Source organism: Furipterus horrens, unplaced genomic scaffold (genome assembly GCF_987537825.1).
Source record: "Furipterus horrens unplaced genomic scaffold, mFurHor1.1.pri manual_scaffold_5, whole genome shotgun sequence".
Lineage (NCBI taxonomy): Eukaryota > Metazoa > Chordata > Mammalia > Chiroptera > Furipteridae > Furipterus > Furipterus horrens.
In genome coordinates, this window is record NW_028327175.1 from 126,493,805 (window position 1) to 126,518,200 (window position 24,396).

Sequence of the window (24,396 nt, forward strand, 5' to 3'; positions counted from 1 at the left end):
GCATTTTGCTGTAGGTCAGGCAACTTGGGGACACTCAAGTCCTAAGAGAACATTTCTGTGACAAGGCCCCCCCCTAACTAATCCAGGACCCCTGCTCCAAGCTCCAGGAGCATCCTGCACTGTTCATCTGGGTGCACTTCTCAGCCTCTTCCCTACACATTTATGAACTTACCAAAGACAAGAACTTGTCTACTTTATTCTCTGTTGAATCCTCAGTGCACAATGCAGTGTCTAGCATTTTTAGGGCAGGTGACACAGGCTGGAGGACCCCCAAATGCAAACCACTCATTTCACACCTCCTAAGGATCTCCAAGCTGGGAAGGGGGCCCTGCATGAGAGAGAATATACTAGCTGGAGCAGAGAAGGGTGGGAATCTGTGATTAGGGAGGGCCTGCCTGATAGGACAATGACTCTAAGATTAAGTAAGCATTAGAAACCTCCATGCTGTTGTCTTTTTTTTTTTTTTACCCCATTTCCCCACAATGATAAATATAATGCTGAGACCAATATGAGCTTGTCTTTAGTGAAAGAAGAACAACAATGCTGAAGAGATGCTATTCCACCATGTCCAGTTTTAGAGAAGTGCAAGGCTGAGGTGAGGCAAAAGCGTTAAAGACTGGAGCTGACAGTTTAGCTGTGAGGAGCAAAGGAAGTCACAGGACAAAGTGCTCCTTCTGTCAAGCAGCAAATAATGCAGTTAAGGAGAAGACTCAGACATGGCAAACTCAAGAACATGTTATTCCTGGGTTCAAAGTCAAAGTCCTTACAACTTCCTTCAAGACCCTGACCTACCTGCCTCTAGTACCCTTGGTTGATCTTCTATGCCTCTCCACCTCGCTCCTCCTCTTCAAATACACTATTTTTTTTTTTTTTTTGCTCCTGAACATCCTGGGAACATCCCCACCTCCAGGCCTTTGCATTCACTATTCCTTCTGCCTGGAGTGATCATCCACCGAGAGCCACCTGGCTAGGTTCCCCATCTCCTTCATATTTTAGATTAAAGATCATCTTCTCAGGGTACTCTTCCTTGATCACACCATTTATCATTTCATCCTTCTTCCCACCCAGCCCAACCTCCTGCTTTAGAACAGTTTGGAGAAAGTCCAGGGTGCTGGGCTAGGACTCTCCATTCCCTAAGCCAACAAGACATGACTGCAACTGAGCCCCAGGGACTCTAACTGCATAATTATCTTTGTGGGGTAGCCCAGAATAAATTTTCCTGGGTTCATCCCTGAATATCACTTGGAACCCAGCCCCTGCCATCTTCTTGCTGCTTGGAAGCTAAGCTATCACTCACCAAAGTGAAAGAGCCATAAGGAGCAATTGCTATGCTGTGCAGCAGAACTTGGGCTCAGATTTGCAACATTGCCTCTTGATACTGTCTTTTCATTTTTCTCTATATGCTTAAGAGTCCTTTGATTGTGAGCCAGATTCACCTTTGCTGAAAAATAACATTTCAAAAAACAAGGACTTATTTGCTAGTATGTATTTTAAGGCATTTTAAAGCAGATAAATAGTTAATTGGTTCTGCCATCCTGTAATTGGCAAAGGGTGAAAATGATTTGCTGTAAATGTGCAACTATATTAACTGCTCTATGCCAAAACCAATGTCCACAGAAGATATTAGAATTTTATAACAGATGAGGAGATGGAAGACACCCATGATCTTTGAATCAGTTTAATTTAACAGGTAGGTATTATTGCATTTCAAGGCAGCTATACATGATGCTGAACAGCATATATTGCAGAATACAGAATGATGGAAATTCAATTTCCTAAGCATGCAGATAACTAAATATACATAGAACCTTATGCCCAAGGAATAGAAACAGTATCTGCTGGATGGGTACACAATGTGTCCACACAGCATGTTTTATATCTATACTTTATTTTTTCTTCCCTCAAGTTTGCACCAGAGTATTGAGGGAATTTTTAAAAGAGACTGTGAACTATTCCAGGTAATCTTCAAGGAAAATATGGAAAGTAAGGGATGAAGAAATAACGTTGTCTAGTCAAACTGCCTCAAACTACAGGCTCCTGCATTACTAACACTTGCGGCAGGGATGACAGGATATTATTTAAAAGGTGTTTGTAAGCACTTCAGAGCAGCAGAGTAATTGCTAGAGATTAGTATGGTTTCCTAAGAGAAGCTCAAGGTAACTGAATTACCTCATGCAACAAATTCAGTGTATATCCATTGAGCATCTAGTATAAGCTGGGCTCTGGGTCTAGACTGGTGGTTCAGGGAAATATGGTAGATAGAGTATTTCAATGATAACAAGGTATTTGATAATGTTTCTCTATCACTGAGAACGAGGTCTTGTGGTACATTTGTCTATTTCAGATCTGGTGGGTGTTTGGTGGTTTTCAGAGATAGCTTTGGCCTCTGAGTGCTGCATAAGGATTGGGCTGCAGAACTTCCAGGCAAGATGGAGGCTTAGAAAGACACGCTGCGTCTCCCTCCACAACTAAGAAGGAAAACAACTACCTCAAAAGTAGAGACAACCAGAAGTTCCAGAAAATTGAGCTACATAAAAGTTCAAAAAACGAAGATATAAAGAAGAAATACTCATTCAGACAGGTAAGAGGGGTGGAGCCAGGGCAGAGAGGACACTGTGTCATGGTGGCAACAGTGGTGGAAGTGGCAGGCCGGTGGAAAGTGCAGTCACACATTTTAAAAAGCTGGGAGGGACACCAGGGGAGCGCTCCCAGCACCAGACCAGATCGCACAGCTCACAATCCCAGTGCCAGGGACAATCAAGCCTCATCGCTTTTGACTGTGCAAACCAGTACGGGTTGCGGTAAAGGAAGAAATAGCCAATCTTTCAGCAGAGTCTGCTACTTTAAAGGGCCCCATGGTCCTAGAACTTTTGCAGACCCACCTACTTCGGGAACAATGGTCAGGGCAACAGCTAGTGAGGCATCAATCCCATACAAAGTGGGAGAAGGGCCTGGAAAAGAAGCGAGTGCTGAGCAAGCAGCATTGTTCCCTCTCATATCCCTCCCCCACAAACAGCACAACAGTGTGGCGAAACAGGTCGCTCTGTACTGATGAATACCTAAGGCTCCGCCCCTTACAACATAAAAGATGCAACAGCTCTACTTAAGACCAGAGGCAAGCAAACACAGGAGCCTGCCAAGAGGAGGAGACAGAGAAGTATGGACCAAAAGGGGGGACGAATCAAGGTGCCAATGGGAGAACTAAGCGACAAGGAGATAGCAAACCTAACATACATAGAGTTCAAAACACTGGTGATAAACATGCTCACAGGATTGACAGATATGCTTAAGTACAGCAAACACATAAGATAAGAAGTGAAGGCTATGCTAAATGAAATGAAAGAAAATCCACACAAAACCAATGGTGAAGGAAAGAAAACCAAGGTTCAAATCAATGATTTGGAACATCAGGAAGAAAAAAACTCCCAACCAGTACAGAATGAGGAAACAAAAATTGAAAAAAATGAGGAGAGGGTTAGGAACATCTGGGACAACTTTAAACATGCCAACATCCGAACCATAGGGGTGCCAGAAGTAGAAGAGTAAGAGCAAGAAATTGAACACTTATGTGAGAAAATAATAAAGGAAAACTCCCCGAATTTGGGGAAGTAAACAGGCATACAAGTCCAGGAAGCACAGAGAGTCCCAAATAAGCTAGACCCAAAGAGGACCACACCAAGACATATAATAATTAAAATGACAAAGGTTCAAAATAAAGAGAGAATTTTAAAAGCAGCAAGAGAAAAGCAGAGAGTTACCTACGAAGGGGTGCCTCTAAGACTATCAGCTGATTTCTAAAAAGATACTTTGCAGGCAAAAAGGAACTGGCAAGAAGTATTCAAGGTGAAAAGCAAGGACTTAAACCAAGACTACTCTATCCAGCAAAGCTATCATTTAGAATGGAAGGGCAGATAAAGTGCTTCCCAGACAAGGTAAAGCTAAAGGATCTCATCATCACCAAGCTATTATTATATGAAATGTCAAAGGGACCTACTTAAGAAAAAGGAGATCAAAATTGTGAACATTAAAATGACAACAAACTCACAACTATCAACAACTGAATCTAAAAAATAAAAACAAAATCCAACTAAGCAAACCAGAATAGGAACAGAATCATAGGTATGGGGATTATTTGAAGGGTTATTAGCTAGGCGGGGGAAGGGGGAAAATGGGGAAATGGTACAGGGACTAAGAAGCATAATTGGTTGGTACAAAATAGACAAGAGAAGTTAATAATACAAGAAAGGGTGAAGCAGAAGAACTTATATGCACAACCCATGGACATAAACTAGGGGGGTGGAATTGCTGGAGGGAAGGGGAATACTGTGCAGAGGGGATCAAAGGGAAAAAATTGGGACTACTGTAACAACGTAATCAACAAAATATACTTTAAAAAAAATTGGGCTGCAGATCCCTAAGTCACAGAGTTATCTAGCCAGAAATCTTGATTTCTGCCTGACATAGACTCTAAAACTTAAATAAGTCAAATAAATGGTGTGGCCAAGGCTCAGGTGGGACTACCACAAACTTCATGGCATTCCTGAGTTTGCAAATTCTCCATCTTCAGTGTGGAAGTTGTCAGAACCTGCTGATAGTTCACTCAACTGCACCATCAGACTCTTTGGGAAAGAAACTGTTCTCAATTCTAATAGCTGGTGTGGCTTTTTAAAAAACTGTTAAATGCCTTTTAAAAAAAATTGTTGTTCTATTAACAGTGGTCCCAATTTTCCCCCCATTGCTCTGCCCTGCCCCTCTAACCGCAGTCAATCCCCACCCTGTTGTCCATGTCCATGGCTCATTTATACATGTTCTTTGACTAGACCCTTCCCCTTCTTTCCACCTTGTCCCCCTCCCCACAGCCCTCTGGTCCCTGTCAGTCAGTTCCTTGTTTCCATGCCTCTGGTTCTATTTTGCTTATTTGTTTGTTTTGTTCATTAAGTTCCTGTTATAGGTGAGATCATATGGTATTTGTCTTCTGCCACCTGGCTTATTTCACTTAGCATAATACTCTCCAGTTTCATTCATGCTCTCACAAATGGTAGAAGTTTCTTCTTTCTTTTTGCTGTGTAGTACTCCATTGTATAAATGTATCACAGCTTTTTGATCCACTCATCTACTGAAGGGCACTTAGGCTGTTTCTATCACTTGACTATTGTAAATAATGCTGCTATGAACATAGGGGTGCATAGGTTCTTCTGAACTGGTGTTTCAGGATTCTTGGGGTATAATCCCAGCAGTGGGATCACTGTATCAAAACGCAGTTCGATTTTTAGTTTTCTGAGGACGTCACATACTGTTTTCCACAGTGGCTGCACCAGTCTGCATTCCCACAAACAATGCACTAGAGTTCCCTTTTCTCCACATCCTTGTCAGCACTTTTAAAAAAATTCATGTTTGATTTTCAGAGGTGGTGTTATTTTTTGTTTGTTTGTTTGTTTGTTTTTGCAGCCTACATCTAAATCTCTTTAGTTTTACCATTTCTTTTCCATGACCGTGCTTTCTGGATTTGGAATAAAAATTGGCAAAGTTTGAGTTTATTATTTTTCACAATATTTCTAGTCATTGAGAGATTCAGAGCCAGGGACTAAGATGGAACTGCCTTTGACATAGTAATGGGCAGGTTGGAGAAGACCTACCCCACCAGGCCTGGGCCCTTGAATTAAAGGAGTCAGTGTGGTGATTATGGTGAGGCTTCTAGTTGAAGTCCCAGCCCTGCCACCACCTAGCAGGTGATGTGTGAGCTACTTTACTTCTCTGAGCTTCAGTCTCCTTATTGGTGAAACAGGCCTACAAGTAGCTCACAGGGCTATTAAGAGATGCAGTTGCATCTGTTTATCCAGAAGTGCATGGAGTAGCATTGGAGTTCCAGCTCTGCCTCTTACTAACCATGTGTCTCTCTGGGTGTCTCTGTAAAATGGGAGCAATAGACTTATCTACCTCTTGAGAAGTCACAGTATTGAATACTATTTGTCAAGTGCTTACTTAGAACAGTCCCATGTTATATACCTGTTAAATACATAAATAAGTAGTCAGAATTTAGCTTAGAAATGAATGCTTCATCTGTCCCAATAATCATAGTTTGGCACAAAGAACGTGCTCATTAAGTGTTAGATATTAATTATTTGTACTACTTGCTTGTCATCTCTTTCTGGGATTCTCATGAACCATCCTCTCCTTCAGCTTCTTTGGAAGTATAACTGAGGATCCATATTGGTATCTTGCCTGCTTACTGATTCTAGGAGGAAGGGCAGACCTACCCGGTAAGTGGGTTGGTCGTACAAACTCAGGAAGCAGCCCCCAGGTGAGTCTGCTGCCTTGCTAGGAGCTCTCTTAGACTGGAGAGCTTCTAGACTAGACTTTGCTGTTTATCTGCATCACTTGGGAGTAAACCTCAGTAGATCCTCAAAATGCTAGCCAAATCCTGAATTCTCCTTCTCCTTCTTTATTTCTGCTTTTTCTCAATTTTAACCAGCTCCTCTGTTTCTTGCCCCATAAGTGACAGTACTCCTTTGGGTTTTGTCACTTTCCCTCCTTATACTCACTGGGTTTTCTCTAGCACTTCTTCTGTACTTTAGTGTCTTCAATTATCACCTATGTTTAGATAATTCCTAGTACCATTTCAGGCTTGGCCTTCATTCTAAACAATGTATTAGTGATTCTTAACATTTTTGGAGTATGAAACTCTCTATAGAAGTGCATATTCACATATTTCTTTCTAGGCTTCATCAGCATACCAAACCTTATCCATGGAGCTACATGGAGGGGGTACCTCTATATAGATTCCCAATACCAACTGTCTTTCATGGTCCCCAAACTCTTGACCTTCACCCACCCAGAAGCTGTGTGTCACTGCTTTTTATTGCCATCAGAATATTGACTTGCAAATCTTTCTTTTCTTGCCAGCCCCAACAATATTTCCTGTGCACGTGGTGAGGGGCTGCTTTTCCTGGAGAGCATTAGAGAAAAGAGGATCTCATCGACTTTCTTTCAACCTCCCCATGTCTCCAAAAGAGGCCAAGACATAAAGGAACAAAGAACTAAGTGAGAATTCTCCAGGAAACAAAAGATGACTCAACAGAATAACTGATCAGGTGAAGAGTCTATGATAAAGGCAAATAGTGCTAGAAAAAGAAAAGCAATTCAGAACTCTTGGAAAAACAAAGAGTACTTCCAGAAATAAATGCTATCATGGATTTCTATATATTTATTCAGTGAAATATACCAGGGGTTGTCAAACTTTACTTTTTCTGTAAAGGGCCACGCAGTAAATATTTTAGGCTTTGCAAGCTAGGCAGCAAAATTGAAGATACTATGTAGGTATATACATAACAAGAGGAAAAAGAAGTTTCCATGAATTTTTATTGGCAACATTCAAAATTATAGATGCTGAAATATAAATTTATTATTTTTGTGTTGTGAAATATTATTGGATATTATTTATTTTTTCAACCATTTATAAATGTACAAAGTATTCTCAACCTGTACAAAAATAGGCAATGAACTGATTTGGGTTCATGGACTGTAGTTTGCCAACCCTTGAGATATATGTCTCATGTTCTATACAACTTTGTCTTAAACTTTTAGAATTTTAGAGACAAAGCATAATGATGTTTATCATGTTTATTCGATGAGTCTCAAATCAGTGGAGTATAAACATGTAACTTTTATTTTTCAACTGTGTTATATCCAATACCTCTTTTCTTTCATGACATTTTGGGAAGCTTTCATAACTTTCCAGTCATATTTGGTTGTTAAAATTTTCAATTGTATATCTGATTGAAAAGTCGTATCTTTGATTCAACCTCTTTTAGATTCTAGCACCTTCAGTATGTTGTGGAAGGGAGCAGAAAGAAAAAAGAAGGCCAAAGTATCACTTGGCTGGGTGAAGGTGCAAACCTCTATTGTTCTTTTGTTACTGCTTCTCCAATTAACACTGATGGGCTGGACTATCTGCATGGCAGGGTGCTACCTGGTGACTGTCTTGGAGAGGAACATGCACTGGTTATTGGAGGGCCCTGGGGGACTTTCCACTGCCACTTCCTTCTCTGATGTGGGCTATTTGAGTCTGGTTCAGCTTTTTTCATCCCATGCTGGCTCTCACCATTGACAACTCATGGCCCCATGCTGCTGAACCTGTGGTACCTTGTGAACATTTTTTAAAGGCCCTGTTCCCTTTAGATAAACTCAGTTCTGGGCCATGGTGCATGGTTTGGGGAGTGAAGCATGGGCTGACTCTCAGCCCCTGCCTGACCCTTAAACCAAGCCATCCTGGGCAGGGCAACATCTTCTTAAACATCATGCAACCCTGGCTAGGGCCTTGTTGCCTGAGAGGCTGCTCTGTTGGGTGGGATACTGGCAAAATGGCTCAAACTCAGCTATCCACTATTGGATCCATTAAACTCATAGGACCTCCCCATTCCTAACAGGGTGCCCCATTGCCAGTCCCTCTCTCAGTCCTGGTGTTTAACTCAACTTTCTTGCTGAAGTAGACACAAGAGCAGATAAACAGTTGTGTTGACTAATAAGTACCCAATCCAGGACTGACATCTTAGTCTCTTTTTTTCCAGACACCCTCAATTTTGATGAACAATTCTTCTTGGAGCCATTGAGGAACTAAAAGTATTAAGAGGAAGGATAGTGGTATAGGAAAGCTAACATGATTTGTCTTAGCAAATAAATATTGTCTAAAATGGATTAATAAAGAACTACTGGTCAACATATTATTTAGAGGTATGAAGGAATGAAGAAACCAGAAGAAGAATTGACACAGAAACAGTGGAAAGCACTTGCTACTTTTGTTTTCTTATCTTACAGATGAAGGTACTTATGCTCAGAGGTTAAGATAAGAATGCATGGCTGCCTGACTTCAAAGCTCCTATTGTCTAATGTTCTCTGTTGTCTCTCATAAATTATTAAAGGCCCATTTGCTCCTACACTGAAAAAGTGGGGTTGTGGGAATGGGGGAAAAGAAAAACAGCACTGGAGTTTTATAGGTTTCTCTTTAACCTCAAAAACATGTCAGAGTATAATTTTCAAATTGTTATAAACACAATTCTCTTAAAATATATATATATATATGGAATTTATGTGAAGTTTTATTCAATGCATCAGTGAGGGAACCAGCTGAATGACAAAACTGCTTCAAAAGGGGATTTTTTTTTTCAGTGAAAGTATTCTGAGATGAGATTGTTAAGTTAGGCGTAATACTGATTAATGTCCTAGAAGGTAGGCAACAAATCCACAATGTCTCCTCTAATAAATAGAAATCATTTGCATCTCTACTGAACAAAAATTTTACGTGGGTCTTCTGAGGCTTTCAACAAGTAAACATATAACTATGCAGCTGGGCTTGAATTCATAATGAAACCTAAGTCAGACAAACTTACACTTCCTGAGAGAATCAGAGGACCCCTTACGTAAGCTTGTTAGACACTGCTCCATGAGATCATTAAAAGGACACAGTCATCTTTTTGCCAGATTCCTTGTTTTATTTTATCCTGATCCGGGTAACCCATGCTGGCCACCCAACCACTGACTGCAAATCACTTGCCTTTATTCTAATCCAGAAGATAAAATTTCAAATATGAACCAAACAGAAGTATCTTCAAGGCATCTAATTCCTAAGATGGGTAGAGTCCTAGAGTCAGAAGATAGAGGGGCTGGATTTAAGATAGAAAGAAGAGGAGTAGGGCTTTTCCACCAATGATGACACATATAGGAGTAATAGTCAAAATATTTAAACACCAGTAGGACCCAAGAAGTGCCAATCAGAACAAATGTTTTCTTAGGGCTGGAGCAGGATCATGATGGCCTTGTTGGGTCAGGTATTAACCCTTTATTTGATGGACCTCACAGATGTCTGGGAGATTCCAGGAAGGCTAGGGTGGCTAGATGGTGCAGGTTGAGGTGCAGGGAGTGGGGGGACTTGGGCCAGGAACTGTTTACCAACAGGTAGGGAAATATGTCAACATTCTACTAATTCATATGGCTACACAGATGTGTTCTGACTGAATGTTAGTCAGGCTCACACCCTTACTAATCCTGCCACCACCCCAATTCTGACACCCCCCCCCCAAATACAGTCATGGTCACTCTTCCCCATCCTGCCTGAAGCCTCTAGCTCACTTCTTTCTTGGGCTTTAGGAAAAAGGAGGAACAGTGCAGGGAAAGGAACAGGAAGGAGGTCAGGAGTAAGAAATAGGGTAAGAGTCCTGATATATTCCACACCCATGTCTAAAGGAAGGCACAGCATTAAATCTAGGACAGGAGGCACAGAAATGACTACTTGATATTATTTGTAAGCTTTAGGGATATAGCAGTGCCACCAACAGGCAATAATCTCTGTCTTTATCAAGTTTATATTCTACTGGGGGAAGATAAGAGATAGGAAAAGTATGAGTTCATGTGTTTGAAAGTACCTGGCATTGGGCTTGGCACACAGGAAATATTCAGCTACTGTTATGTCCTTCTCTCACTCTGTCCTCACCCATGCCTTTGCTGCTTCTCTGATGGCTTCCAAACACATCAGTAAAGCTGGAACCCCATCTGGTTGAAAAAGCTAACCATCTGGAGATTTGGAAATATAAGGGAACTTCTAATAACTGGCTAATTTTTTATAGTTTTTCAGCCAGATGTTTGATGTCATCTAGGCCCATCTGTAGCAGAAATAGCAGTTTATTGAAACTCTTTTCTGTAATTTTAACTTCCTTGTCCTAAAATCTTAAATGAGCTTTCCTTTCTTAGTAGGCACTTTAAAAATTAATTTAAAAAAGTGATTATTGACTAATGAAGAGCAATCCAGTAATCAAATGTGAAAATATGAGACATTTGAATTAAAGGGGTATCTTAGATCATTTTCAGGATTCAAAACTGGCAGCCCAAGGGTCAAATTCAGCTACAAAGTAAGTTTGGTTTGACTGACACCATCTTTTAAAAAAGTTGAATTACTTGCCCACGTTTTAAAAATCAAGAGGTTTTACATCTGGCTTTTTAAATTTTGAAATATTGGGCCAAATTGGTACGTATTTCCCCAGGGTAAAAATCAACTTAAGCTAAGTAGTAATTGTCCCTTAGACTGGGTTTGTGCTCTCCAATTTGCCACAGCCCCCACCACTCTCTATTGCCCCCACCTTGAGACAAAGTTTCAGTTACATCTTCCTAAATGCACTACTATCCTCCCTGCCCCCCACAGAACTGAGTTAAAAGGACTGTGAAATGCTTTTGTCACACTTTACATCACCTACCTAGTCCACATGGAAGTTAGGGCTTGGTACTCCCTAATCTTACTGAAACTCTCATTTTAAAGACTGACTGACTGATTGATTGATTGACTTTAGAGAGAGGGGATAGGAGGGAGAAAAAGAAGTAAAGACACATGTATGTGAAAGAACATCAATTGTTCACCTCTCATACACACCCCAATTGGGAACCAAACCTGCAATCCAGTCACATGCCCTGACTGGAATCTAATTGGTTACCTTTTGTTTTGCAACCAGCTGAGCCACATTGGTCAGGGCTGAAGCTCTCATTTTAGATTTGGGTAAACCGAGGTCCAAATGAGTAAAATAACACACACAATTCAAGTAAATGTTAGTGACAAAAATATGATTTACTGCCAGGATTCCTTACTCCCAGGCCAGTGCAGTGGTCTTTCCATTGTCTAAATACATCATTTTGATTACATCTAGGACTTCAGGAAAGAGGTTTTCCTAACGAGAGCATCACACATCGAACATGTTCTCATTCAAATTCATATGCTGCTCTTGAAAACACGAAGCAGGTTGGGGCACCACTGTGTGAATGCCTTGCATGCTTTCCAGATAACGGGTCAGGCATTCGTTTTGGTTTCTCAGTGTGAGTGTCTCTATATAGGTCGATTGTTTTTACATTTGAAGCATGTCCTTTGTTGCCTCTAAGTTTGTGCCTGTTTGGTGGCTCCTGTGACCCTGTAGACACCACACAGGCATGCTGAGTGTTCTGGGAGGTGGAACATCTGAATTGAAAGACCCATGTGTCTGGGCATTCTCATAAGCTAATGTCTGTACCAGTAGCAACCTATATCCATCAGAGCATGAGTTAATGTTCTCTAGCAAATGTTCTGAGGAGAAACATGGCTTAGGTGGAGTAAGCGACTGCTGAGTTGAAGTATGTGACCTTGGAAAAGTTACATAACTTTTCCAGCTTCAGTTTCCTCATTTGTAAAATAAGGGTAATAATACCTAATATATATATATCACCAAGCTCCTTTGAAGATGAAAGTTAATTTTTCAAAATTCTTAGAACTGTCCTACCTCCTAGTAAATGCTAATATGAATGCCATTAGGGTGAGTTGTAGAGATGAAAACTGGAAACATCCCTTCTCTTCCTTCAGCAATGTGATTCTTTCTAACACGTGTAGTCATCCCTAGGCCCATTGTAAATATTCAGTACTTGTTGGATTTAATATCATAATAGCTTGTAGGACTTTTAGAAAATTCATACTCCAGTGATCCACTGCAGAGCTATGTAAACAGAGAATCTAGTTGGGCGGCCTGATAATTTATTTTTTAAGCCCCTTATGTGACTCTGATAACTAGCTAAGTTTGAAAGCATTTGATGTACTTGAATATATTTCTTATACTTGAATATCCTTGGTGGTGGGGAACTCATTACCTTTTAAAGCTTCCTATTCTACACTGGATACATTTTTATTTTGAGGTAAAACCTGTTTACCTCTAGTCCCCACTTCTACCCACTTGAGCCACACAGAACATTTCAAATCACTTTCATGACAGCTATGCAAATATTTGCAGACAATTTATCTTTTTTTGGATAAAATGGCTACATTCTCTCATGATTCTTAAAAAAGTGTGGATGTATTGACTCTTCTAATTTTATATCTTTAAAAAAAATGAGCTACAAAAGCCCCACTTTCACCCTGTAGTTATCCTTTGACACTTAAAGTACCAGACAAAATGAAGATGTTGAGGTTCTGGGAGACAGAAGATACCAAACAGGAGGTGGTTGCGCACCTTCAGTCCATCAGAGCATAAGTCTGTCTACTGCATGTGTTTGCCAGCGCAGAAACTGGAGGCTCCTGCAAATTTCTTGAATGCTTGATGTAGTCAGTACATGAAGAAAAAAAAATTTTAAGCAGTTGTAGCATTTATTTATTTGTTTGTTTGTTTACTCTTTTTGTTCTTTCTTTTTTCTTTTTATTTTACTAATTGGAGTGAACTGGTTAACAAAATCATATAGGTTCCAGGTGCACAATTCCACAGCACATCATCTGTACACTTCATTGTGTGTTCACCACCTCAAGTCAAGTCTCCTATCACCATTTATTCCTCCTATACCCTCCTCCATCTCCACCCACTCTCTAAAAAAAATCTTGGCTTCAGTTTCAGCCAGGCCCATCTAGTTTTTGGTTACATGGGTGTACACATAGCTAAAATTTTATTGTGATTCATTAAAGTTTATACATCTTACTGTATTTAATACTTCAAAATGTAAACAAAAAAGTAGCTGGGCCAAATTGTGTTGAGTCTGCAACAAATTTTCTCAAAATAATTAATCTGACCAAGAACATACCTTAGATTGAGCCAATTCCTACATGATTCAAATTCTTACTTTTCACAGAATGCCTAGGTTGGGGCTCCAATTCCCTGTGCAGATGGTGGGCGTAGGATGTGATGTTGGAGAAAAGAGAAAACTTCAGTTGAGAAATGTTAAGGGTTCAGGAATCATAGGTCCTAAAGGGGAAGCTAGAACTGGTGTTTAATTGTGCATTCCGAGGTTTAGTTCCAAAGAGTCAGAAAATCAGAAATAACTGAAACATAGTTTACATGTGTTGACATTGGTAGGAGTCTCAGATTTTTTATGCCATCCCTAGAACCATGTAGGCATCAAAACATTCACAGAATTACAGATTTACAGAAAATAATTCAATAGGAAAGCAAATTATGGAGTTTCCCTAAGGTAAATGACTTCATCATACCCAGTCACAAATAATCATAAATGTTAGATTTTTGTCAGTGTTTAGGAAACAATTATTCTTTAATTTCAATCAGTACACTAGATAAAATATGAGGTTTGGATAGTGCTAATTTAAGACCACCTATCCCAAATTAATCATTTCCCAGATTAATAAACTGAGGGTTGAAGATGGCAAATGTCCTAGCCAAGGTCATGCAAATAGTTTGCAGCATTACCCAGGTATTCTAACTTCACATACAGTGATCCTTCTTGCATTTAAAGTAGTCCTTTTCCACCTGGAATTCCCACCAGTTGCAAATTTGCATTGGAAACAGACTTAATTCTTGTAAGACTTGCAGTCAGGAGCGCAATTGTTCAGAGTGTCAGAACATGGGAAGAAGGCCAGGGAATGAAGCAATATTACACCAGCAAGTGATGTCATAGCATGATTTCCTAAGCAATTGACGTAAGTGCAAGTTCTCAAGAAGCCTTGATAAGTGCCAGCCAGTGAGAATGCAGCCACGGAGGACCAACGATGAGCAGAGGAGGACAGCATATAGAAAACCCAGATTTTCTTACCCATCATTACAACAAGCTTCACAGATTCCTCAGAAGCCCAAGAAAACTCCCTTCTAACCCTGTAAGACGGGGCCTTCTCCCAGGCACATAGGCTCCAATAGCTGTGATTTTCTTCTCTTTCTGTTTTCTACCACTGACATCCAGCCATTGTCTAGCGATGCTGAGAGTGACTCCTGGGGTAGTGAAGGTGAGTTTAATAGTGAGACAGGCTAACCAAGAGCTTGACATTCTAAAATTGATCTGTCCTCTTCATTATAATTCAGAGCTAATTCTCAATTTTAAAAATTAGAAATGATAAGCTGCCATTCTTGGAGAATCAATCTTATGCAAATATAATGGAAATGTATTTGTTGGGTTTTGGTATGATTTAGGAAAGAAGACATGTGGATACCAAATACCAAAACTTCAGTTTTGTTTTGATCCAATAATAATAAAATGTGCATTAATAGGGAAATTTTCTTAAAATGTGTGTATATGTATGTGTGAAGGAGTTCACATATGTTAGTGTGAAATTCACTAGCAATGGAAGTTCATGGAAATACCTGGTTAGACCAAGCTCAGAAGAAACTGATAAGACTATTGATAAACAAGGAAATAGCTTAGAGTCTATCAGACTAGGTCAGGGAGCCTTTCTCTCTCTGTCTGTCTCCTCCTCCTCTTCCTCCTCCTCCTCCTTTCCTTCTCCTTCTTCCTCACTCCCCTCTCCCACTGAAATACAACTTAAGCAGAACTAAAGACCCCATCTCAAGCCAGAGATCAAAGCAGTTCATAATATGTCTAGGGATTTTGTATTTGAGGACTTTTTTCAATTGCAGAAGCTGCCTAGAGTTCCATAAAACCTCATATCATGAAGCTTATACCAAAAACAATAAGATCCAACACTTCATCCCACACAACACAGCATTAGTCTTGCTGGGAACAGTCTGGATGCCTGCACCTTTTCAGCAATAATTTGAACCATTCTGCCCCCTCCCCCATTAACTGCCTCTACCTTCCCCAACCCCCCAGTAGAATATCAGAATATCAGAAACTAAATTATCCAGGGCAATTGAGAAGAATTTGTAAATACCTTCTAGGCAGCAGGTCCTCCACAGCCCTGAGTGGGTCATCACTTCTTCATTCTTTCTGCTGGTTTCATTATCACTTGTAGATTTAGTCCTGCACACACCTCTGGAATATAACCAGTAGTCCGTGCCCACTGCAATGGTCATTAAACTAAAAGCTGCGAAGGCTCCTACAGTGGTGACCAGCATCTGGACGCCTCTGTCACACATCCTCATAATTCCTCATGGCATTCTAAATGGCTGGGGGTTGGAGGGGAATTTCAAAGCCAGAGGAAAAAACCACTCGCAGCTGGGTACCCTAGGACAGGCTCTTCCAAAAATTCGAATCTCCTTTTGTCAGCATCCACAGGGACTTTGGGAAAGCTGGAATTTCCTGTCTGAAGCTCTTTCCAGTTCCCTCGTCTGCCTATAGCCCTCGGAAGGGTGCAGGCTCCAGGGGTTTAGTCCACATCACTGCTGCCTTCTGAGAGTCCCTTGGGTTTCTTTCATTCCTCAGGAGCTTGGTAAGGATGAGAGTCCCTGCAGGGCATGGCTCCAGAGAATGAAGCTGTCTGCTCTGTTTGAAATGCGCCTGGCTCCTCACAGCCCCGGGAGACTCAAGACGAAGAAATCCAGAGAGGTGCCTGTGATTATGTGTGCGCGCGCACGCGCGCGCATTCGTGTGTGTGTGTGTGTGTGTGTGTGTGTGTGTGCGTGTGTGTGCCTGTGTGTGTGCCTGTGTGTGCGCGAACGTGTGTGCTGGGGGTGAGGGCGGATGGCAAAAAATAGCACTGCTGGGAGGCGGGTCGCTGAGAAGAGTGTTCAGTGCTTCCCAGCCTCCTAGGAAAGCTCTTCTACTGCTCCCGACACCCCCGCTCAACCTGGAGAAAAGACAGTTCTGGGCTGGGGCCGGCTGTTTCAGGGGAGGGCAAAGGTCCGTGGTGCTGAACGGACAGCTCCCTTTCCGTTGTCCCGCCTCCGCCTCCCTAACACCGGAGCTTCATTCAGGTCTGTGGAGCTGAACTAACAGCTGCTATCCTGGCATTATTGCTTCTACACCCCAGCCTTTCTAGTACCTGTGCTAAGGACCTTGGCTGCAGAAGGGTCTCCCTCCCTACGCCCTTTCCCTCTCGTCTCTGTCTAGTCAAGACCACGCTCCGCTCAAAGTTTGGGGATCTCAGGGCAGTCCAAGCCCCGGCTCCTTGTGCTGCACCACGATCCTGTTCCTTAGCTCCTGCAACGGTTAAGGAAAGTGGCAGGGGAGAAAAGCCCGCAGCGCACTGTATAGCTCTCTCACAGCTTTCACCTAAAGCGGCGCACCCCCCCGCCCCTCGCGCCCCACAACCGCTACCACCAATGAACCAGGCAAGTTTGCCTTTCACTGCGGGAGCTACTGGGGCCCATTGGGAAAGACCGAGTCTTCTTAAAGGGACCTGCGACTCTGGACGACGGTTCTATGCAAAAAGTGTTGTCTCAGGCATATCTGTGTATAGTTTGTCTCACTTTGGTTCTCCACAAAAGAAGCCAATATGTCTACCCTCCTTTTTCTGGAGCTCTGGTTTACACTAGACACAACGTGCTCAGATCAGATCTGAAAGTGTTCATATACAGATGATCATGTACTCCTAAAAGACAGAAGGAGCTAATTGTATATAGACTCTGTTGTACATATATCAGGAAGGGATGTGGGGAAAGAGGTGTGAAATATTGTTCTCTGAATATACCTCATATATTTTAACATTTCTACATGGGGACGGGGGTGATGGATTCAAGAGGGAAAAGTCACAAAAATGTCAGATTCCTTCCAAAGGTCCCTGGGTTGTTTATTAACATCTTTGTGTAAGTTAGAACAGAAGGCCAGTAAAGTTAAGTCTGATTTCCTTGTTAGTCCAAAGTACAAATGCCACTGCACACCCAAAAGTTAGTGAAACTCTCCCTGGTTAAATAACCATCTTTTCATTAGTATGTATTCTGGCATGTACATGAACACTCACTGAGTTAACTAAAAACAGTCCATGGAATGCCTTTATTTTTTTTTCCTATGGCCTGATGGAATGGATACTGAAGCCAGTGTTTGCAATTGAGGCTGCTTGGGTTATTTCTGCAGTCCCTGAGATGTGTCCAAAACCAACTGCCATATTTGAATACTATTTGACTGGACAAAAGTACAATGGGAGGTAATCACAGACACATATATTCTACTGGTGCCATTTCTGGCTGTTTGAGAGATTCCACACAGATGATCGAGTAGCAGCAATTCTACTCAGAGTTCTAAATGCAGCGCACAGCTTATTAGTAACTGCTACTTTTTCTTTTGCGCTAAGGTCACTTGAAGACTGGGTTCTTGATGTTAGAAACACATGCAGATGCATGCATAGGTTCAAATATATAGTCATGGCACAATTATGTTTGAATGTTTACCTGTGCTATGTTCAATTTAATTAAGAGTTCTGAGTTTGTTGTAGAGTAAAGCAGGCATGTAAATACAAGTCTCTGCCTGCATGCAGTGTTATGAGCCATGTGAATGCATTTGCTGTAAATGCATAGCTGTTTGAACATGTGGGTGTACATGTCTGGGTATAGATATACTGTGGATTTGTGCATTTAATTACATATGCATGTGTTGTGGTTCACAAACACTGATTTGTGGACAGGAGACATTATTGAAAATTTGCCACATAACCAAAATGAATGATATGAGATAGGAGGGAGATGCACAGGGACTTCTTTAGGGATTTCTTTTCCTAAAAAGAAAACCTGCCTCTCAATTAAAAAAAAAAAAAAGCCACATGTAACATGGAGGCAAAAATTGGTCTTTCCTGGGATGGGTTATGAAATATGTGAGATTTTCCCTCTCTCAGAAACATAATTAATAATGACTGAAAACAACCATTCCAGGAGCTGTCTGTTTCTTTCCTCACTTCAGTAGGAATGAGAAAGGTCTTTCCTCAAAGCATGACCATGTAGATGAAGGGTCAGTGGGCTTTGGGCTTAAGGAGAGTGTGCTCCAATCACTCCACTCACCAGGCCCACAGTAAAATAAGAGCATCTCCATCTCAACCTCCTCAGCTCTGTCATTAAACCCAGACAGACAAGGTGCAGTGCCCAGAAAGTTCAGCAGAATGAATCAAGTATCCAGGTAGGGACAGTGTTGGGTTGGGGAGAAGGGTCAAGAGCTCAGGCACATGAAGATGACAATCATGGGTGAGGATATGCACACTTTTTCTTTTTCTTTTTCTTTTTTTATCATTTTCCATTGTTAGACTATTACAGTTGTTCCAATTTTCCCCTTTGCCCTCTCCTGCCCATCCCACCCCTCCGCTCCCACAGTTAATTCCCACACTGTTGTCCATGTCGGTGGGTCATTCATACATCTTCTTTGTCTTGTCTTTTCCCTCCTTTCCCCCCTTCTCCCCTACCCTTCTGGTCACTTTCAATCTGTTCCATGTTTCCACGCTGTGGTTCTATTTTGTTCATTCATTTACTTTTTTCATTAGATTCTTCTTATATGTGAGATCATATGGTATTTGTCTTTCTGGCTTACATCACTTAGCATAATATTTTCCAGTTCCATCCAAAGGGACACGTGAAAAGAATGGAGCTTTGTACTAAGCTTTTCATCACAGTGTGGAAGTCCTGAACCTGCATTTGCAGCAAGTCAGAACAACTGACTGGAGTGGGAGTGAGGAGGCAGGGATGCTGTCAGTTAGTTCCTGATGATGTCCCCCCACTTACTAGGGGGTGACCTCATCATTTCATTCAGTTGATGTGTAGGTGTGTGTACATGGGTGCTTGGAATAAGCTTCTAAGCCTAGATATAATTGCTATTTAACCACTAGAGGGCTCTTTCACCAGATCAATCAGCCACCCAGGAGATTGAAAGCACTCCTTATAGTGATGGAGCCAGGCTCTTTTTCTATTTGCTGGTGACCTTCTCTGATCATACTTATGTGGGAGGAGACTGGGAGGCATTTAGACAGCTTGACATTGACATTTGATTCTCTTATTAAGGTTTCTCCCCCACCCCACCCCCTACTATTGGATTCTTAGCTAGGAGAGTAGCTGGCACAGGGCCTCTGTCTTTTTTCCCCACTTGTCCTCTCAGAGATACCCTCATCTCAAGAGGGGTAGGTGCCACCTGAAAGTGGTTTAGGGAGGAGTGCTGACAGCTGATTCAATTCAATAAATGCTTCTGAAGTGCCCACTATGTATAGGGCATTCTGTTTAGCCCATTGTGGAATACAAAGACAAGGTTCCTACCCCCGAAGGAGTCCAGTCTATAGCAGAGGATTTTGTGTTAGTTCATTTTGGCTGTAAATAGCAGAAACTCAATGGAGTTTGTTTAAGAAATTGGGGTGTTTGGTATAAAGATGTGGAGATGTTTTAAGAATCATTGGGGCAAAGCCACAATCGGGCCTTAGCAAGGAACTGAAGCTAGGAAGTCAAAGCCAATGGGAATCTTGACAGTCACTCCCTTTTTGATCTCTGCCTATTTTTAGTTGACAAAAATTGTTTGTTTTTTTTTTCCTGCTCTTCAGTGCCCAAGATGTAAGCTTGGTTTTGAGATTTTATGTCATCTCTATTCAAGAGACCCACAGGCTAAACTGGACAATTTTAGTCCCAAGTAAACATTCCCAGGAGAAAAAAACTGACTGACCTAGCTTGTGCCATGTGCCACTTCTCAGCCCAACCAGCTGTGTTCACTGAGCTATCAGGACCAGACTTGTGAGTTAGGGAAGAAAAGACGTTCTCAAATTAGGAGGAGTTTCTATGACACCTCCACTTGGATAGTGCCCATTGACTCAACAGTACAACCTGGTTGTGAATGATAAGATGACATGGCAAGATTTAGAAGCACTGGAGATTTTGGAAACCTCTACTAGAAGAAGAACTGTGCTGGGTGTCAGTGGAACCAAACCAGCCTTACCTTTGTCTGTGCCCTTTCTCCAAGTGGCATTGGTTAAAAGGGAAAAACTCTTCTAAGGTAAAATCATCCACATGGGTGTAAATTGAGGAGATGATGAAAGTTACCCAAGTACTTGCAAGTTCTGTTCCTGTTGCCTAGAACAGGGACAGAAGCTGAACAGTGAGGGGGTGGGAGAAACGGAAGGGATGCATCACCCTGATATTACAAAGAGAACATCCAAGATATACTGTGCATAGTTGATGAAAGAGTGAGAGGTTGAAGTATGTTATTGAAAGTTACAAAGATAACCGATAGGTGAACTAAAAATTACCTCAACTATATTTGGGGTGAAGTGAACTGAACTAAGACAGAAATGGGTAACTGTGGTTACCTTTGGGGAGAGGGACTGGAGTGGGACCAGTCCCTCTCAAGCCTGTTTGATACTATTTGATTTTTTAAAATCTTCTGCATGTATAATAGTGAAAACAGTAAGCAGCATGGGCCCTGTCCATCTCTCCCAGCCACCTCCTGCTTTATCAGTGCAGAAATGCCAGGTGTATCCTGGGATTTATCCATCTATATCTGTGCCTGGAATACTCTTTATTGAGATACACTTCTAAAAAATCACACATTTATTATTTTTTTCAAGTATGGTTTATTGGTTATGCTGTTACAGTTGTACCAATTTATTTTCCTCTTTTTCTTAAATAAGACCCTTTAACATTTCATAAAATAATGTCTTGGTGATGATGAACTCCTTTAGCTTTACCTTGTCTGGGAAGCACTTTAAATGACCTTCCATTTTAAATGAGAGCTTTTATGGATAGAGTAATCTAGGTTTTAGGTCCTTGCTTTCCATCACTGTGAATATTTCTTGCCAGTCACTTCTTGACTGCAAAATTTCTTTTGAGAGATCAGCTGATAGTCTTATAGGAACCCCTTTGTAGGTAACTCTCTGCTTTTCTCTTGCTGCTTTTAAGAGTCTCTCTTTCTCTTTAACCTTTGGCATTTTAATTATTATATGTCTTGGTGTGGTCCTCTTTGAATCTAGCTTGTTTGGGGCTCTCTATGTTTCCTGGACTTGCATCTTTCTTTCCTTCACCAAATTTGGAAAGTTTTCCTTGATTATTTTTTCACATAAGTTTTCAATTTCTTGCTCCTCCTCTTCTTCTGGCACCCCTATGATTCGAATGTTGGCACACTTATAGTTGTCCCAGAGGTTCCTAACCCTCTTCTCATTTTTTTTCAATTCTTGTTTCTTCATTCTGTACTGCTTATTTCTTCCTTATGTTCCAAATCATTGATTTGAACCCCAGCTTCCTTCCCTTCACCATTGGTTTCATGTGGATTTTTCTTCATTTCACTTAGCTTAGCCTTCTATTATTTCCTTCTGCATTTGCTGTACTCGATCATGTCTGTCAAGTCGATGAGTATCTTTATCACCAGTGTTTTGAACTCTGCACATGTTAGGTTGGCTATCTCCTCGTTGCTTAGTTTTCACACTGGAACCTTGATGTGCTACCTATTTTGGGCCACATTTCTCTGTCTTCTCAACTTGAGAGACTCCTGTTTGCCTCTGTGTCTTAGATGGACCTGTCGCACCTGTTTGTTACATTGTGAGGGATGGAGCCTTAGGTATTCATCAGTATGGGGCAACCTGTTTCACCACATTGTGGCACTGTATGGGGGGGGTCTGAGAGAAAACAATGCCACTTGTTCTGCACTTGCCCCTTTTCCAGGCACATCTCCCACTTCCCATATGGGACTGGCACCCCTCTGGCTGTTGCCTGGTGATGGTTCGCAGAGTGAATGGGTTTGAAGACATTCTAGGACCATGGGGACCCTCCAAACTAATGGACTCTGCTGAAAGATCATCAGTTTCTTCCACCATCCCAACCCCCACTGGTTTTCAGTCAGAAGTAATGAGGCTTTATTTTCTCCAGCACTGAAACTGTGAGCTGTGTGGTCTGGTCTGGTTCTGGGAGCACTTCCTAAGTGTCCCTCCCTACTTTTTAAAAATATATGACTGCACTTTCTGCTGGCCAGCCACCACTGCCTTCACACCACGTACTCTCTGCCCCAGCTCTACCTCTCCTACCTGTCTGGATGAGTATTTCTTCTTTATATCTTTGTTGGACTTCCATGCAGCTCAATTTTCTGGGACTTATGGATTTTTTAGTTTTGAGGTAGTTGTATTCCTTCTTAGCTGTGATGGGAGATTTATTTTGAAACAATTGTGAATTTCCATAAAAGTTGTCAGCATGGTTGTCAGGGTTCAACCTCTCACTTCATTCACATCTCAACTCAAATGTCATCTTCTTAGAGAATCTCCATCTTTAACTGCTCTATCTAAAATACTACCCTCTTGAGAGGTAAGATGGCAGAGGAGTGAGGAGAGGTTGCGGTTTTAGGCTCCGGAGACCCGTCTGCAGTTTGGGCTAATTGCAGACAGAACATCTCAGTGAGCAGCTGGACATTGGTGGGAGTTGAGCCAAGGCACTGCTGGATTAGAGAAAATGCATCTGGGAACAACCTGTTTAGTGAGGATAGCGGAGAAAAAGGGGACAAAACGGGATTCCTGACTGGGGCGGCTGCCCGAGCTGTGGCGGGAAGCACACAAAGGATTTTTGGCGACCACAGGCTGCCCGGAGAGGAGTCAGGTGGAGAGCAGATCTCTGCCCGCTGGCAGAGACGGGACTCGACCAAGTGGCATTGGCGCTGAAGGACAGGAGACAGCGTGCTGCCGGGCAAGTGAGAACATAATTCTCCTTTATATTTTTCTCTAGTGGACGGTGGAGAGGGGAGGAAAGTTTGGGGGTGGTACGCCGTTCTGGAGGAGCCCAGGCGCAGAGGCGCGCTCATCCACTCCCCAACCCTACCCTTGGGTAGCGGGGGCGCACATAGGGAAGTGCTCTCACTCACTGGCCCAGGTGCGCAGTGCCGTGAGTCCAGGCGTCCCTCGGACACTCCCCAATGGACATAAGATCAGTGCCCCTACGGGCACAGGGAGGGCCCACTGAACAGGCAGAGAACCGTGCACAGACACCCCTAGACAGCTCCCGTGGGCGCAGGGCCTCAGGCCGGAAAGCAGACCACTAGCGCAGGCTCTGTTTGTGCCCGCCCAGACGGGTGAGGGAAGGCGGGCGGCTGCAGCACGGGAACAGCAGGAGGAGGCGACCCACGGACGCTCGCTTCCACTGAGCACAAGTGTCCCCGGCCCTGCCCTAAGAGGCCAGAGACCAACTCCCAGAGCTCTGCTCAGCGGGACTGAGGGCACGGGGCGGCGCGCGAGCGCGAAAGCACCTCAGCCCGGGGTCAGTGGGAGCCAATCCCGGGGAAAGCTCTCGGGCCGCCCGCAAGTGCAGGGACGCGCAGGGATTCCTCGGCGCGAACGCGGAACTGCCGCAGCCCAGCGACAGCAGGAGCCAATCCCAGGGAAAGCGCTCGGGCCGCCCGCGCGGGCAGGGTCGCGCGCAGGGACACCTCAGCGCGAACGGGGAACCACCGCGGCCCGGCAGCAGTGGGCTCCAACCACGGGGCAAACTCTTGGCCCGCCTGAGCGCTCAGGGGCTCGCGCGCAAGGGCTCGAGCACAAGGGCACCTCAACTGGCTCCAGCGGGCAGCAAGGGAGCGCGCCATGCCGGCAACCGCGGGCGCGCACCATAGCGGCAACCGGGGACGCACACCAGTCCTGCAAATTTTCTCCCTTGTTCTTTCTTTCTTCTTAATTATTTCTTTTCTTTCCTTCTTTCTTTATTCTTTTCCTGGGGTTTTTTTGGGGGGGTTTTGGGGGGTATATATATTTTTTTTTCAATTTTTTTCTCTCTCTTTTTTCTTTCTTTCTTTCTTCTTTATTCTTTCTTTTCTATCTTTCTTTGTTCCTTTCTTTCTTACTTTTTGGGGTTTTTTTGGGGG

The 24,396-nt window shown here is 42.6% G+C and overlaps 1 protein-coding gene across 2 annotated transcripts in view; it reads right to left on the reverse strand.

Moving 5' to 3' along the window:
• The window catches only part of CACNG3 (calcium voltage-gated channel auxiliary subunit gamma 3), a 117,129-nt gene extending 100,875 nt beyond the window's left edge, over positions 1 to 16,254 (reverse strand). For both annotated transcript variants that reach the window (XM_090279213.1, XM_090279212.1), the window contains exon 1: positions 15,602 to 16,254. In XM_090279213.1, coding sequence (XP_090135339.1) covers positions 15,602 to 15,812 — 211 coding nt within the window. In that variant the 5' untranslated portion in view covers positions 15,813 to 16,254. The remainder of the gene's footprint in view (positions 1 to 15,601) is intronic.
• Positions 16,255 to 24,396: the final 8,142 nt, after the last annotated feature.